At 44.6% G+C, this 14,388-nt stretch overlaps 1 protein-coding gene across 4 annotated transcripts in view; it reads right to left on the bottom strand.

Moving 5' to 3' along the window:
• Window positions 1–14,388, bottom strand: part of NCKAP1L (NCK associated protein 1 like) — a 97,041-nt gene that overhangs the window by 61,297 nt on the left and 21,356 nt on the right. For all 4 annotated transcript variants that reach the window (XM_020778918.3, XM_020778911.3, XM_072991238.2 and 1 more), the window contains exons 6-15: window positions 14,149–14,239; window positions 12,876–13,013; window positions 11,767–11,815; window positions 11,418–11,574; window positions 10,392–10,448; window positions 9,351–9,447; window positions 5,632–5,741; window positions 2,943–3,075; window positions 1,967–2,048; window positions 859–917 (exon numbers count right to left, since the gene is read on the bottom strand). In XM_020778918.3, the coding sequence (XP_020634577.3) occupies window positions 859–917; window positions 1,967–2,048; window positions 2,943–3,075; window positions 5,632–5,741; window positions 9,351–9,447; window positions 10,392–10,448; window positions 11,418–11,574; window positions 11,767–11,815; window positions 12,876–13,013; window positions 14,149–14,239 (973 nt within the window). The remainder of the gene's footprint in view (window positions 1–858; window positions 918–1,966; window positions 2,049–2,942; window positions 3,076–5,631; window positions 5,742–9,350; window positions 9,448–10,391; window positions 10,449–11,417; window positions 11,575–11,766; window positions 11,816–12,875; window positions 13,014–14,148; window positions 14,240–14,388) is intronic.

The raw sequence follows: 14,388 nt of genomic DNA, 5'->3' as shown, positions 1-14,388 counted from the left end.
CAAAAGTTTTGGAAAGTTGGCAATGCCTCCCTCGGGTAGCAATGGCTCAGGCAAGCACTAAGGCTAAATGGGACAGTCAAGCAGTGGCAAAAATGGCAAGGATGAATTCCTCCTTGGACTAAGCCTGAGGAAGGTACTAGGGTGAATGTCCAGTGATAAGAGCAATGTTCTACAATGGGAGGACTGGCCAAGAAAGGGGTGGAAGCCTCCTTGGATGAGGTGTTCAAGTAAATGCGGGGCAGACGTATGGAAGTGGTGCAGATCACAGCCGGCTCCCCCTTTTGAGCCCAGCAACTGCTACAGGGCTAACCCCTTGGGGCTCTGCTGGGCAGTGCACTCTCAGATCAGCCACGACATCATCTTGCGAACCACAAGAGAGGGCATGCTAAACTTCCTCACAATATGCACATGCAAAGACAGCCCCTTATGCACCCCTCAGACTTTCTCTGCAATGCAAAAGGAGCCTGGCGCCCACCTCCAAAGTCCCCCACCCACAAGCAGAGAAAGCTGGAAGACACTTAATTGAAATACGCCAGAAGGCAAGCCACTCCCCCTGGACATCTTCACTGCCCAGCAGTTGACGTGGGGAGAACTTAGGGCTAGAGTTCACCTGTTTTATAAGCGGAGCAAATCTCGCAGTATTTAACCATCTCATTGCAGCCTCATAGGGAGAGCACAATGTGTATCCCAGTTCTCAAATGCGCCTTTTCAATGGATGGGATTCCCACCAATCCCTGCTTCATCCTAAGCAGCACCAGCGAGAACGACAGCCTTTGCGCTGGAAGCCCTTGCGGAAGGACAAGAATGTTGGCGGGATTAGGAGGAAGCAGAAGAGTTGAACACAGCAAGGAATTTTACCTGCAATCTGAACCAATCCAACCGCAACCCAGTGAAATTGAATTTCTCCTTCGCTTCCACTGAAAAAGAAAGGCGGTGTTAGCAGAGGCCAAGGGACAAGAAAGAGCAACAGGGATCTCATACACCGTTTGAGGCTTACGGATGAGAAAACTCACAGTTTGCTGCAGTGGGAAGGCAGACCATCGTCCTAAAGGCACTATCGTATTGTCAAAGAGCTTAGGGAGTTTATTGCAGAGCTTAGAAACAACACATTCACTTAATACACTAATGGTAAAATCCTATCAGACAAAAAAAAACTCTGAGAAAAACAAAACAAGAGACAAAAAGACTGTGGCACCTTAATTGTTACTTTTGCATTAAACAGGACAGGCCAACAAGTATGTCTGAAGAATAACATTTTAAAAGCAACATTTTAATGTTCCTTCCATGATATTATTTTCAAAAAGGCTTAATGTGTTCCTCCTAATAATCTAATGCATCGTTCCTGGGCTCTGATTTATCAGAAGGTTAAAAACCACTCCTTGGTTTATTATTTATTTATTACCACCCCGTTAGTGCAATGCACTATGCTGGGCAAAACAAAAACATTGAACATTTTAATATACTGTATAAAAACACTATATTATTGTTCCTGAAGAGAATGGGCTTGCTTCACAGCTTATATGGGCAACTCCTACTCCGGCAGATGGCCACACAGCTTTGTCCCAAGGTTTTTCAGCATTCAAATTCACACATGTCCTCAAATGTCTCTAAGCCTCTGTGGCTAAAACATAGAGGTCAGAGGAGACCCTGAGCAAAGAGCCTTTCTTTCAGCTCAAAAGCTGTGTTTCTTTCATCTCCCTCACAGAATTCATCACACCAAATCAAAACAAATTATGCACCACTGGCATAATATATTCTAAACACAAAAACCAAAACTTCTCTTGGTACACAACTTGAGGTATTCTTGTACAGGGGAACTATAATAGGGGTCTCATCTCTCTCTCTCTCTCTCTCTCACACACACACACACACACACACACACACACTCACACACACACACACACACACACACACACACACACACACACACACACACAGAGCAACCTTCAGTTGACAGAACAATTACCTTGCTTGATTGTGAGGGATGAGAGCGAGCTCACAAAGGATGACATAATCACAGACTCCTCTTCAGGGCACACCGTCAGGTCCTACAAAGGGCAACAGGACCCAGCAAAGAAGTGGTGACAGAAGACTTGTATTTATGCCCTTTATTTGCACTTAGGAGAATCTTATTATGAGAACAAATTGTGTTGCTAGTTTCCATGTGCCTATTGCCTTAAGTGTCCTCTGACAGGGGTGCAGAAGTGAGTGGGAAGAAGCTTCAAGACAAGGAAAACGTCTTATGGTGGCCCCTTTGTTACTTTCTCCCTGTTCCTGAATTGTGAAATACTGTATCTTCTGCCCCATTGCACTAGCTAGCTGAAACTGCCATGTACAGTTTGCTCTGCTTGCAACAACTCAGATGGTGGCCTTCTCCAACAGGTGATACCTGAAATCCTTTTAACTGGAGATAACTGGGGATCCTCCTAACTGCTCCACTGACTTGTCAGTTTATCCTTCTTTTAGGAAGTCTGCACCATTCCCCTTTGTGAGAGAAAACTAGCATGTTATCATGATGTTATCAGCACAGCCCCATTCACAGAAGCCAGCATTGGGGGCTTCTACCATCAAGTTTAAAACTCTTTTATCTACACTATCCCTGAATGGGTTTAAGCATTGAATGTATTTTTTCCCTATTTATACCTAATTATGAGTTTCAGGAGCCGTTCCTTCTGTTTAACAGGCAAAGGTCAGTAGGAGGCGGCCAGAGGCTGCTAAGCATCAATGCCAGGGTCGTCTTACACTCTGGGCAAAACAGGGCCTCTGCCCTAACCACTGGGAATGATGGCCAATCTCCATCCTTCCCCTTTCTTAACTCTGCCTCCTTTCTTTCATATTCGGTTGACCATCAAAGGATGGTCATGAGAACCAAGACCTCTTGGGTCTCTTGAGACACCATCTCTCTTCAGGCCTGACTCTTTTTTCCTTGGCAGTTTTCCTACCTGGATGACGTCACTGAGCACCCGGACATCAAAATGGGACAAGTACTGCACGTGGTAGCGCTGGAGAATGGCTTGATGTCCCCGGAGCAGGTTACGGAGCTTCTCCATCAGAAACAGCAACTCAGCCAGGCAGCTGTGGGGAAGAGGAACAGAGGTGACTCTCCATCCCATGTTTTCCAGCTGTGCTAGTCAGCTGCAGCAAAACCACCAAAGAGCCTTGTGGCATCTTAAAGAGTAATACTGTGTCATTCAGCTTAAGCCTTCATGAACTGCAGTCCCCTTCTTCAGATACGTGAAGGGTTACCTCTTGCTTAGGAGGGTGAGGAATTGCAGTCAGTAGAGTGAGAAGGAATTGAAAGGCAAAAGGTACGTATAAGCAATGATAAGGACTATAAGTTCCCTCTGATAGCATGAGCACAAGACCTACTTATCCATACCTTAGTCCAATAATCCCCCAACTGAAACGCAGGAGTAAGGTGATAGCTTACCACTAAAAAAATCAAAGAGTCAGCAAGCTTTTGTGGGTCAAGTCCACTTCTTCAGACCATGCCCAAATACGTTGTGGATAGTGTAGAACAATGATAAATGAGAGTCCCAGAAATTCATAGCAGATGGTTGTGCCAGGTCTGCTTCTTAGAGGTGATATCGGAAAAACTGCAGGCTACTTTGGAAGTGTGATTTTCAAACTACATTCCAGAGGGCTCTTGGTTGGATATCATCTCCCACAGCTCATCAAACAAAGAATCACCAGGAGGTTCACATGTGCCCCTCTCCATATGTTGTATTCTTTAGAAGCTGCAAAGTTCTTATTTGTACAGGGAAGAAGGCAATGCAAAAACCCAGTGAGGCTCCATCAGGAATTGAGGTAAACATTTAGTCTAACCACAAGACAGAGCCAAATGAAGCTAAGTGGTTTTGGCCCACTAAAGCTCGATGATTTGGGTTTTTGGGGTTTTTTTTGTTTGTTTTGGGTTTGTGTGTGTGTGTGTGTGTGTGTGTGTGTGTGTGGTCTAATAAAGTTATCACCTACTCCTGCATTCCCATAGTGCAAGGGTCACACTTTCTGCGTCTGACAAAAAGGGTTGCAGTACATGACAATTTATGTCGCAATAAAAATTATCAGCCTTTAACATGATGATCTTTGAAAGCCATGGATAGAATGATAGACAGGATTCTGGAGACCTGAGTTCAAATCCCTCCTCAGCCATGGAAACACACTGGTGAGTGGGGAGCTTAGAACTGGTAAAACCACTCCTGAAGTATCTCATACACTTTGAAAAACCTATTTCAAGTTAGACATCAACTTGAAGACTCATAACAAGTTGGTGGCATAACAGTCCATCTTTCTCTTTTTGGACAAAACAGATATGCCTGAACTTTGCTGTGACCATGTGTCTTCCATCATCACAACTGCCATCATTTCACAATCTATTACAAGTAAGAACAAGCAAGGTTTGGAAAACTTTCTCTTTTTTTGGACTACAACTCCCAGAATCCCCCATTCCCAGTAGCAGTCCACCAAAGTAACCTTTCCAAGATTTCATGCACACAAAAAACCCCAAAACAAACTAAAGGGTGAGTGGGTGGAGAGGTTTGGGGCTAGAGTTTGCTTTAAGGACCCTGTAGAGTGGGAAGCAAAGAAAACCAGAAGCTCCTGTGGAAACAAAAAGGCAGGAATAGATCACAGTGGCCAGACTGCTACCAGATCATTCCGAGAGTATGCAGCCACAAAACGGGTCCTGCCCACTTACTGAGCTGAGGATAGCCCAGGAGGACAAGTATCCAGGACCAATTCAACACAAACAGAAACTCAGAAGGAACAGCACACTCCCCTCCCAGCAACTGCCTCTCGGCCTCCTTTGAGGAACCTACCTTGAAGGGTTGTGGGGGCCTGGATTCAGGCTTAGGACCCATCCAATCCCTACTAGACAACCATGAGTGGGCCATGGGCCCCTGGCCTATAAATATCCCTGGTGTAGCACACAGAGAGAGAGAGAGAGAGAGAGAGATTGAGAGAGAGAGAGGCCCTCGTCACCACGGCAGCTGCCACAGAAATTGTGCACACCATCACAACACACAATGGGCAGACACATCCTGCATCGACATGTGAGCAAGTGTGGGCATGAACAGGCATCAATGTGCTTGCGGGTAGGGAGAAGGGGTAAGAATCTGTGTACATATGAAACTGGGGGAATAAAGCAATGTGTCTTCTTTTGTGAGTGAATGGGGGAGGGTGTGCGTGCCTGTTTTTGAGAAGGGGTGATAGAGTAAGATTGGGGAGGGGACAAAATTGTTTGTGTGTGCACGCGCACCTGTTTGTAAAAGGGAGTACAAGGTAGGGGGGCTGAAGTTATAGGTTCAAAGGCCATATAGATACCCCCCCAAAGTCCCCCACCCTCTGTGTTAGAAGAACAGGATACAGTCAAAGACAAGGATGTACCTCTGACTTGAGTCTCTGGTGGCTGTTCAAAAGAGAGAACTGTGTAAGCTGTAGCTTGTGAAGCAGAGGAAAGAAAAGCTGGATCTGATGAAATTCCGAGCGACATGGCTATTAAACATACATTTGTTTCCTTTTGTTCACTCAACGGTTGTGAATTTGAAGCAAAAGAGGAGAGAAGTCCCCTGTGTTCAGCACGTTAGATAGGATCTCCTTCATTTCATCTCCCTTCCACACTTCTACCCATAGTACCTGTCAGTGAATTCCTCTGGGTTCTTGCCCTTGCTGACATGTTCACTATGTCGGCACATCCAGGTGACCTCATCACGGCAGAAGGATAGGGCCATGAAAACATAAATAGCCTGTTGGGATTGGTGGGGGGGAGAGAGAAAGAAAGATGGAGGTCAGCTACAGATATTTCCTCCCATCAATCAGCAACCCAACTCAAGAGACGCCCATTCATTCTCAGCAAAGACTGTGAGGGATGAGCATGGCTTTGCACTGCTGATAATTTTCTAAAAACCCTGTTAGACCAGAAGATGTCCTTGAGTTCTGCACTGCATAATGAAACCTCAAAATGGGGAGATCAATTATTCAAATTAATGGTATTTGATAAAGTCACACAGTGTACTTGCTCATGTTCTTCCCATTTTTCAAAATTTTCTTTATGACTAAGAAGGTGATGTGGAGGAGGAGGAGGAGAAGCCAAAGAGACTGAGCAGTAGGGAAAGACAGGAGAGCATTAGGGTAAAGAGCTAAAGAGCTATGAATATTTATGGCTTAAAGATAATAAAGATAATAAGAACAGAACAGCGCCTCAAACAATACTTGTTTCTGGGTCCCTGGCAGATGCGTTTAATCACTAAAAACATACAATTATAAGAATGACTAACAAACAGATATATATTAGCAAAGCATGTCAAGTTCTGCCTTCTTCATTCGCTCTGGCAGAAGGATACTGGGTTCTCAACTCCTGGCATAAGGATACTGGGTTCTCAACTTTCCACAGGGATAACTTATGCAACAGGATTTAGTCCCATATCTTTTCATTTTAACTGCATGGCTTCTACAACCTGACTACTCCAAGGAGCAAAGGTTGTAATCTAGAACTCTTCCATAAGGAACATCTGTTCAGCTTGCCTTGCATCCGGGACACCTGATACATTTCCCTCTGTCTAAACATTGCAGGACTGAAACGGGTGTTAACAGTCAAAGCAGTAATACACCTTGGGAAGGTTATCCATGTGTTTTGTTTTGTTTTATTTTCAGGTAATGGATAAGTATAACCATGGGAACTGATCCTATGGATACAGCAGTTCTATCATACTGGGGAGCCATGGCCAGTGGCTAGCAAGTCAAGGGACTTGCAAGCCAAAAAACTTTGGGAACCACTAGTATAGTAGATAGAGTAACAGACTAGGACTTTAGATAACAGGGTTCGAATCCCCACTTGACCATGGAAACTGATTGGAGTGGGTGTGTGGAATTGGTAAATAAAGGTAAAGATAAAGGTTCCCCTTGACATTTAGTCCAGTCATATCCGACTCTAGGGGGTGGTGCTCATCCCCGTTTCCAAGCCGTAGAGCTAGTGTTTGTCCATAGACAGTTTCCACGGTCACATGGCCAGTGCAACTAGACATGGAACGCTGTTACCTTCCCACCGAGGTGGTACCTATTTATCTACTTGCATTTTGCATGCTTTCGAACTGCTAGGTTGGTGGAAGACAAGCGACGGGAGCTCACTCTGTCGCGTGCATTCGTTCTTACAGCTGCAGATCTATAGACCTTACAGCACACAGGCTTCTGCAGTTTAACCCACAGCGCCACCACATCCCTGGAATTGGTAAAACTACTCCTTAAATATATCCTTTATCTTGAAAGCCCTGTTAAGGTCGCTGGAAGTCATTTCTAATTTGATGGCATAGAACAACAACAACACATTCTGCCCTAAACTGGGTAAAGACATACAATTTAGTTTTTCTCCCTGCCTTCGAATGCCTAACTTGAGGTCATCCAATCAAGCTGAATCATGGGAGATGCGAAGATGACTATAACCATCAGTTCACCCAGTAACTGTTCTATGAACAGCCACAGTTAATAAGGCCATCACCATTGTCTATATTTTCTGCTTATCATTCCCCCCCCCATATCACTATGTATAATTTACCACTCCGTAAATGTGTTTCTAAATGAACTGTATCTCAGTATACTTCTTCACGTATCCTAGGAAGTTGCAAATATCTTGGGTTGCATTCTGTGGTGGAACCCGCCCCCCGTCACACCTGCCCATCATGGGAAACTCAAGGGCAGGAGCCTATGAGAGGACAGGAGGGGCGGAACCAAGAGGACAGTTGAAGAGTTAATTAGACAGTTAGGGAGACAGTTAGGGAAGAGAGTTGGAGAAAAGTGGTTTTGCAGATAGGGAATTGAAGAGAGGGTAGGAGATTGAATTGATAAAGTTAAGAGAGATTGTTAGAGAGACTAGGAAAGAGTTTAAAAGCATAAACAATATATCGATAGTCACAGAAAAGTATAACAGTGAATAAAAACAAACAAACCCAACATGAAAGCAAATGATATTTAATGAATAAGCTTTAACAACTGTGATTTACCCCTGTGATTTGCATGACATCTATAAAATCAATAAGACATAAGACATAAGACATAAGAAATTTATTTGTCATTGCGCTCACAAGTGGGTGCAACGAAATGAGGTGCTCTTCCCCAAGGTAAAACTGGACAACACTACAAAAAAAAGTTAAAATATACACAACTTTCACCATCCAAATATAGATACCCCGTTTTCTCTCTCTAATTAAATCTGTTTAATTAGCAGCACTTGTCTAAGATCTATTTGGTATTAAGGGAATAATACCTGGTGGCAGTGTGATGTGAGGACACACATCCAGAGGGTGGACTTGTGTGTAAGGCAAAATAAACAAAGGACATGGGGTGTACGTCACACATTCCACAGAAGTCACTCTTATCATTAGGCACTGTTCATAATTTTGCTTCAGTGGAATGCTGCTGCCTAGTGCAGCCCCCAAATTTAAACTCCAGCTGTTAAGATAGGGCATTGTTATGTTTCTCATTGCTTCTGCTACAAATCAGGACGGCATGTTTCAACTAAAAGGCAATGGAGATTTAGCTGAGTTCTTTGTCTATAGCAGGGATTCCCAGCCTTGGGTAACCCAGGTGTTTTTGAACTACAACTCCCAGAAATCTTGGCCACCATAGCTAGTGGTGAGGGCTCCTGGGACTTTGAGTCCAAGAACATCCGGGGATCCAAAGTTGGGAACCACTAGTCTATAGAGGCAGAGAAGAGCCACTATCCCTAGTGGTGAAATTTGATATGATCACACCTCAAGTTGATTTTTTCTCTATCTTGTGACCTTAGCTTAACTACAAATCCTATGGCTGAGACATCTGACCCGGATTATTTTTCGTTTAATTTTCCTGTTTCTCAACCCAAATCAAGTTCTGTACTGGCCTGCCTGATGAAGAGCCATGAAGGATTTGAAAGCTTGCTGTTTTTATGATCCTGTGGGTGGTTAGGTATTTATTTAACCCCAACTTTTCATGATGGGCACAGAACCAACAGCTGTGTTTCTCTTTTTTCTTGTTGTTGGTGGCGGTTCTTTTTAGACACCCTTCTTCTAAAATGTGCTAGCAGTCTTGTATATGGTTAGAGAACTAATGAGACAAAAGTGCTACTAAGACAGCCCAGAGGTTTCTCAAGCTGGACACATGAAGTTACTTTGCCATGAATACTACCGCAACTTATTTTGCCATGAATACTACCGCAACCAAACACACCCACACACCCATGTATGTACTCATCCTCTGTGGCACTCGTCTATACTTGCATTTGCCTACTTGCATAATTTACGCACACTGTAAAAGCAATGCAGTCTTACTGCACAGCCCTTTTCTCTTATCCATCTCTGTGTGCCTTGAGGTTTTATCCTTACCTTTGGTCCCAACAGCCCAGGTTCATTGGCTAAGATGGCCTCCATCTCCTTCACAGCATTCCTCAGGTAATTACGCCGACCTCGATGCAGCTGCCCACTGTCAAGACATCGACCCACAGGGTTTACTCAGAAAGATGACCGTCACCCCATCTCCCCTCTTACTCTGTCAGGAACGTGCATTACGAACAGAGAAGCACATGATTCCCCTTGCCAAGCAAATCAGCCCAGAAGGAGCTGTTGCTGTCCTGGGTCCAAAGAGGGAAGCTGATCTCTTTTTCCTAGCTTCGAAGAACAGGCTAGCTTTCCAAGTTACCAAGAGCTCCAATCTTCCCAGTTAGTATAAATATGTTGTGTCAGTCTGAAAGTTTGCCCACTCCTTTAGAAATGTTCGTGTTCCAATATATCAGCAGTGCACAAAATGTGGTCATTGGGCCACCTGCAGACACCCTCCCCCCTTTCTATGATTCTGGAGACATCAAGTCCTACCCACCCCACCCCAGTGAAATTAAGCTGCAGGAATATAAAAAGCATGCTTTAAATGCGTAAGGTAAGATTCATGGGGAGCGTTTTACCTTCTTTTAAAGTCATGGCCTCAGCCACAAAGTCAGGGCCACAAAGTCACCTATATTCCTCAACATAATTCAGCCCACAGAGGGTTTGGAGGTGGGGGGGGGAATCAGGAGCGCACATCCCTGCTATCCATGTTTCCTCAGAAGGAAATCCCAGTTAGCTCAATGGTGCAAACCTCCAGGGGATTCCCAGCTTAGAGCATACTCAGGGCATTCTCTTACAGTCCTAATACCACCGATTTTATGAAGCAGAACAGTTTGGAAACAGGGACATGATGGAAGTCATCAAAACGGGACTTGGAAACAAAATATCAGAGAAGAAAGAAAACACGAGGCTGCAAAAGGAAGTTGGAAGCAGATTAGAGGCCTGGCAAGCTTGCAGATCAATCCCTGGGATTGGCAAAGCAGACCAAGGGCAGGAAGGCGGCAGACAAGAGGAAGGAGGGGAGTGGTGGGGAAGGTGCCTTCTCACCTGTGCGTCACTGCATATTCTTTACACTCTTTGGCATCAGCTATGCGTTTTCCATAACTAGACAGAAAGAGAGGGAGAGGAAGAAGAGGTCACAGTTCAAAGCCCTCCAAAGTATGCGGGGTTGCATTGTTTGGCCTGCTTGGTAAGGGGGAGAGAACCAGGGCTAGTGGTGGGGGAATGAAAAGACAATGGCACGTTGGAAATCCTTGCCTTCGAAATGGTTGTGCCAAAGATTCTTGGGCTTCTGCAGTGCTTTGGAGGAGAGGAGACAGTTGATGCTGTAGTCCATGCAAACGGCACAAGAGATGTTTCCTGCACCAGAAAGCACCCTTTCCAATGCCCGTCATCTCCCCACTAAGTTAAAAGGATTTGAGGAACAATGTCTGAGGAAGGTTTAAGGAGCTGCTATCAATTCAGTAAGAGCAACACTGACCTAGTCAGCCTTCCTCAACCTGGGACCCTCCAGAGCAGTGGGAGGGCAACTCCTATCACCCTCAGATGACCAGCTAGAAGGCACTGGGTTGGAAAACGCTTGTGTAGGTGGGCCCATCATTTTCTGTACCTGGAACACTAGGGTAGAAGAACGAATCTTAAGAGCTGAAATCCAGTAGTAAGTCACAACTCAAATGGGCCCATTGAATCAGTGAGGATTTGGTGAGTCAACCCCCATGGATTCAGTGGGCCTACTCCAGTTGTGACTCACCACTGGATTTCAATGAATGCATGTGGCCTTGACTCTGCTCCTGATTCTGTCAAATTTTGCATTCCCTACACAAAGGAAACCCTCTCAAGACACCCTAACAAGGACCTGCCCTCCTCTGGATTAAAAAAAGAGAGGGAAATGTGTCAATGTCCAGGGTGGGCTATGTTTTGGACTTCAACTCCTGGAAGGTCTCAGCCAGCAAGGCCAGTGGTGGGGAATTCTGTGGGGTGTAGTCAATAATACTTGCAGGGCCGTGGCTTTTCCAGCTCTGCTCTAAACCACATGGCATGATTACCTCAAGGACTCCTTTCCATGCAGCTTACCCTTTGAGGCCACCGAAGGCCTCTTCCGTAACCTTGTGAATAGGGAGCACTTCATCTCGAACTAGGCTGATGTAGAGTGAGCCACGGAGAGCTGCCCGCCACAGATCCAGGCAGTTCTGTGTAGAACCCAGGCAGCCGTGGCAGAGCAAGAAGCCAACTGCAAGAGGAAAAGGTCAACATCAGTGGCAGGGCAGGGAAACAAAGGAGACGAGTTTTGAGCTATGGCAAATGGGGCAACGTTGGGCAAATGTGGGGCCTTCCCAAATAAAGCCAAAGTGTTCAGGCTGGCGATCCTAGCATGGATCCCCTCCAGCCTAAAGGTATCCCAAAGAACAACGTGGTGACTTACTCACAATCCATCGCTCAAGAACCTCCAGGGAAAGGTATTCACAAGCCATCTAGGAAGGAAGCACAGAGAAAAACAGATTTGTCTACGTATGTCCAAGATTATCCTTCTTCTTCCCAGTCCCCGCTGCCTTTGTCCACCCTCCCACCCAGCTTTTTGTGCAATGGATTCTCATACACAGCCAAAAGTAACAAGGCCTTGCTATGTACCCATGGGATCGCTTAGTGGAACATCCGTACGTTCTGATCATCCTTTGCTGAAACTCTAGTTTGAAAGCCCAGAGAATCAGATCTTTTATGGAAGTGAAACATCTGGAGTTTGGAAAGTTGCTTTAAAAATTATTTATATAATGTTACTTATTATAGTGTTGAGAGAGTGATTTGTTGCTTTTATTCAGTGGAATATTTGAGAAGTAACATGTTATTCAGTGTGTTTCCTGCTGCTCTATCATAACTTCCCATTTCTTATTTTGTTTTTGTTTTTTTTTAAAAAAACTAAGGACTGATAAGAAAACGAGGTAAAGTGTTAACATTTCTTGTTAAAAATCCTTTATAATGCCTTTTTAAAAAACAAACTTAAGAATATTCGGAACATATTACACATTATATCAATAAGATGATATCACTCCCATTCCTTGGTTGAAATCTTGCTGCACTGTTACCTAGAAGGCATAACTTTGGGAGGTAAATTGAATCAAGTTGAGATTTCATAACTTGAAGAAATTCACCTCCAAAAACGACCCCTTTTGCATAACAGTGCAAAGAGGATTTCAGCTGTTATGTCCATATTCAAAAGTGTTTCCATTATGCTCTTCTTACTGAAAGAGAAAAAAGTATATCTCATTATTTGTAGCTATGCAGCTTAGAACGTATTTCTTTTAAGCTCTGATAAGGCTGTCATGGCCTGTCCTTCTGCTTGAACCTGCACTGCATGCCGGGAAACACTGGATTTTCCCACTAAAAGGTATAGATTTATAGCATCAGCAACGTGAGCTTTCCTCCATTATCTTTGCTCATTCAAAACATGTAACCTGCCTTTTCTACGATGTGAGTGTGGCTGTCCTAGAGGGGTAGAGGAGGGGCTGTGTCTCATTTACTCACCAACATACTTACCGTGTCTGAATTGGCAGGAGCAATCATGCCTGCAGGGTTGCTAATCAGACTGAAGAGTTGGTCACTCCGCCACTGGTCAGCTGAGTGGTTTCGACGGGCAAAGAGGAAGTGCAGTGAAAGAAGGGCACTGCTCACCGCCTGGCAAGAGGAGACTGTTAGCAGCAGAAGGAACAACAGGTCCAGGGGTTTTTTTGGGGGGGCGTATCAGAGCTAGTAAAGTTACTTTTTAAAAGCTATTGGAATCCTCTTACAGCAGTTGAAAGGAAAATCCTTGCTGACAGCCAATCCAAGGTTGGAGATGCAACTTTTTACATTTGTGCTGTTCATTGCTCTGCCATAATTTTCTGGCACTTTGGGGAGGGGAACACTTAAGACTTATACGGGAATGATGGAAACCTTGAACAATTATTAGCAGTAATAATTGATAAGTAACTAGAAAAACATTACTCATTACATCAATAAAATGTGTTCAGCTCTATTTTTAAAATGTAACTTGATTGTACCCACATTTCCTGAAATGTAACTAATTCCACTTAATTAAGTCACTTGCATCTCATTGTTTCCAAACTCTGAGATATACTTATCTCATTCCTGCATGAAAAGGTTATTATCCCCTTTTGGCTTAAAATAATTTCATTTCCCCTCAATGGACCTACATAAGGAGGTGATGTTCCTGTACAAACCAGCCAGGGCAAGAATAAAAAAACATCTGGAACTTTTGGACTACAGCTCTCAGAATCCCTGACCATGTTGCCTGGGGCTGATAGGAGGCGTCGCCCAACCCAACTGAAGGGCACGAGGTTACCAAGTCCTGCACAAAAGTGTCCAGTGTTGTGGCTTGCTGGCTCCTCCATCTTCCTTTTCCTCCAACTCCAACCACCCCGATCACTATCAGAATTCCACCCCGCATACATTTCTCAAAATACGACTGTGCTGCTTTTCTACACACCGTGGATATTAAGATTTTTTTGAAAAAGGCCATACAGACAAGTTTAAGACAAGACTCGCAGGCTTCTCGCGGATGTTCCAGCCTACAGAACAGGATCATGCAACTCGAGGGTGGATGGGTGTGAGGATTACAGCCACCTATCCAAATCTGACACACCACTGCAAAAATGAAGGTAGGCTGCAGCACAATCCTATTTTGTAGACGAGCTCACCCCATTTCTTCATGGGTGATAAATCCACAAACCAGTCATCCTAGGACAGGGCTAACTGCCAAATCCAACTGGAAAAGCTCTCTCTCTCACACACACACACACACAAATCTCACCTTGGTATGGGGTCCGAACTCCTCCATCAGCTTGCGCAAGGCATTGTCGTACTCTAGGATCATCTGACCCAACCGGGGGTAGCTGGCATCGCTGAAGCCAGATAAACAGAGAGTTGTCAGAGGTATTGGCTGTTCATTCAGATCTGTCCTCCTCCACCTCTGAGAGCACACAGCCTTTTCAAAGCGAAAGCACAGCCACAGACCTCCTGGGACCTAGTCTCAAGAACCTGCCCTCCAAAG

Source organism: Pogona vitticeps, chromosome 2 (genome assembly GCF_051106095.1).
Source record: "Pogona vitticeps strain Pit_001003342236 chromosome 2, PviZW2.1, whole genome shotgun sequence".
Taxonomy (NCBI): Eukaryota; Metazoa; Chordata; class Lepidosauria; order Squamata; family Agamidae; genus Pogona; species Pogona vitticeps.
This window is presented reverse-complemented; position numbering and strand designations above follow the sequence as displayed.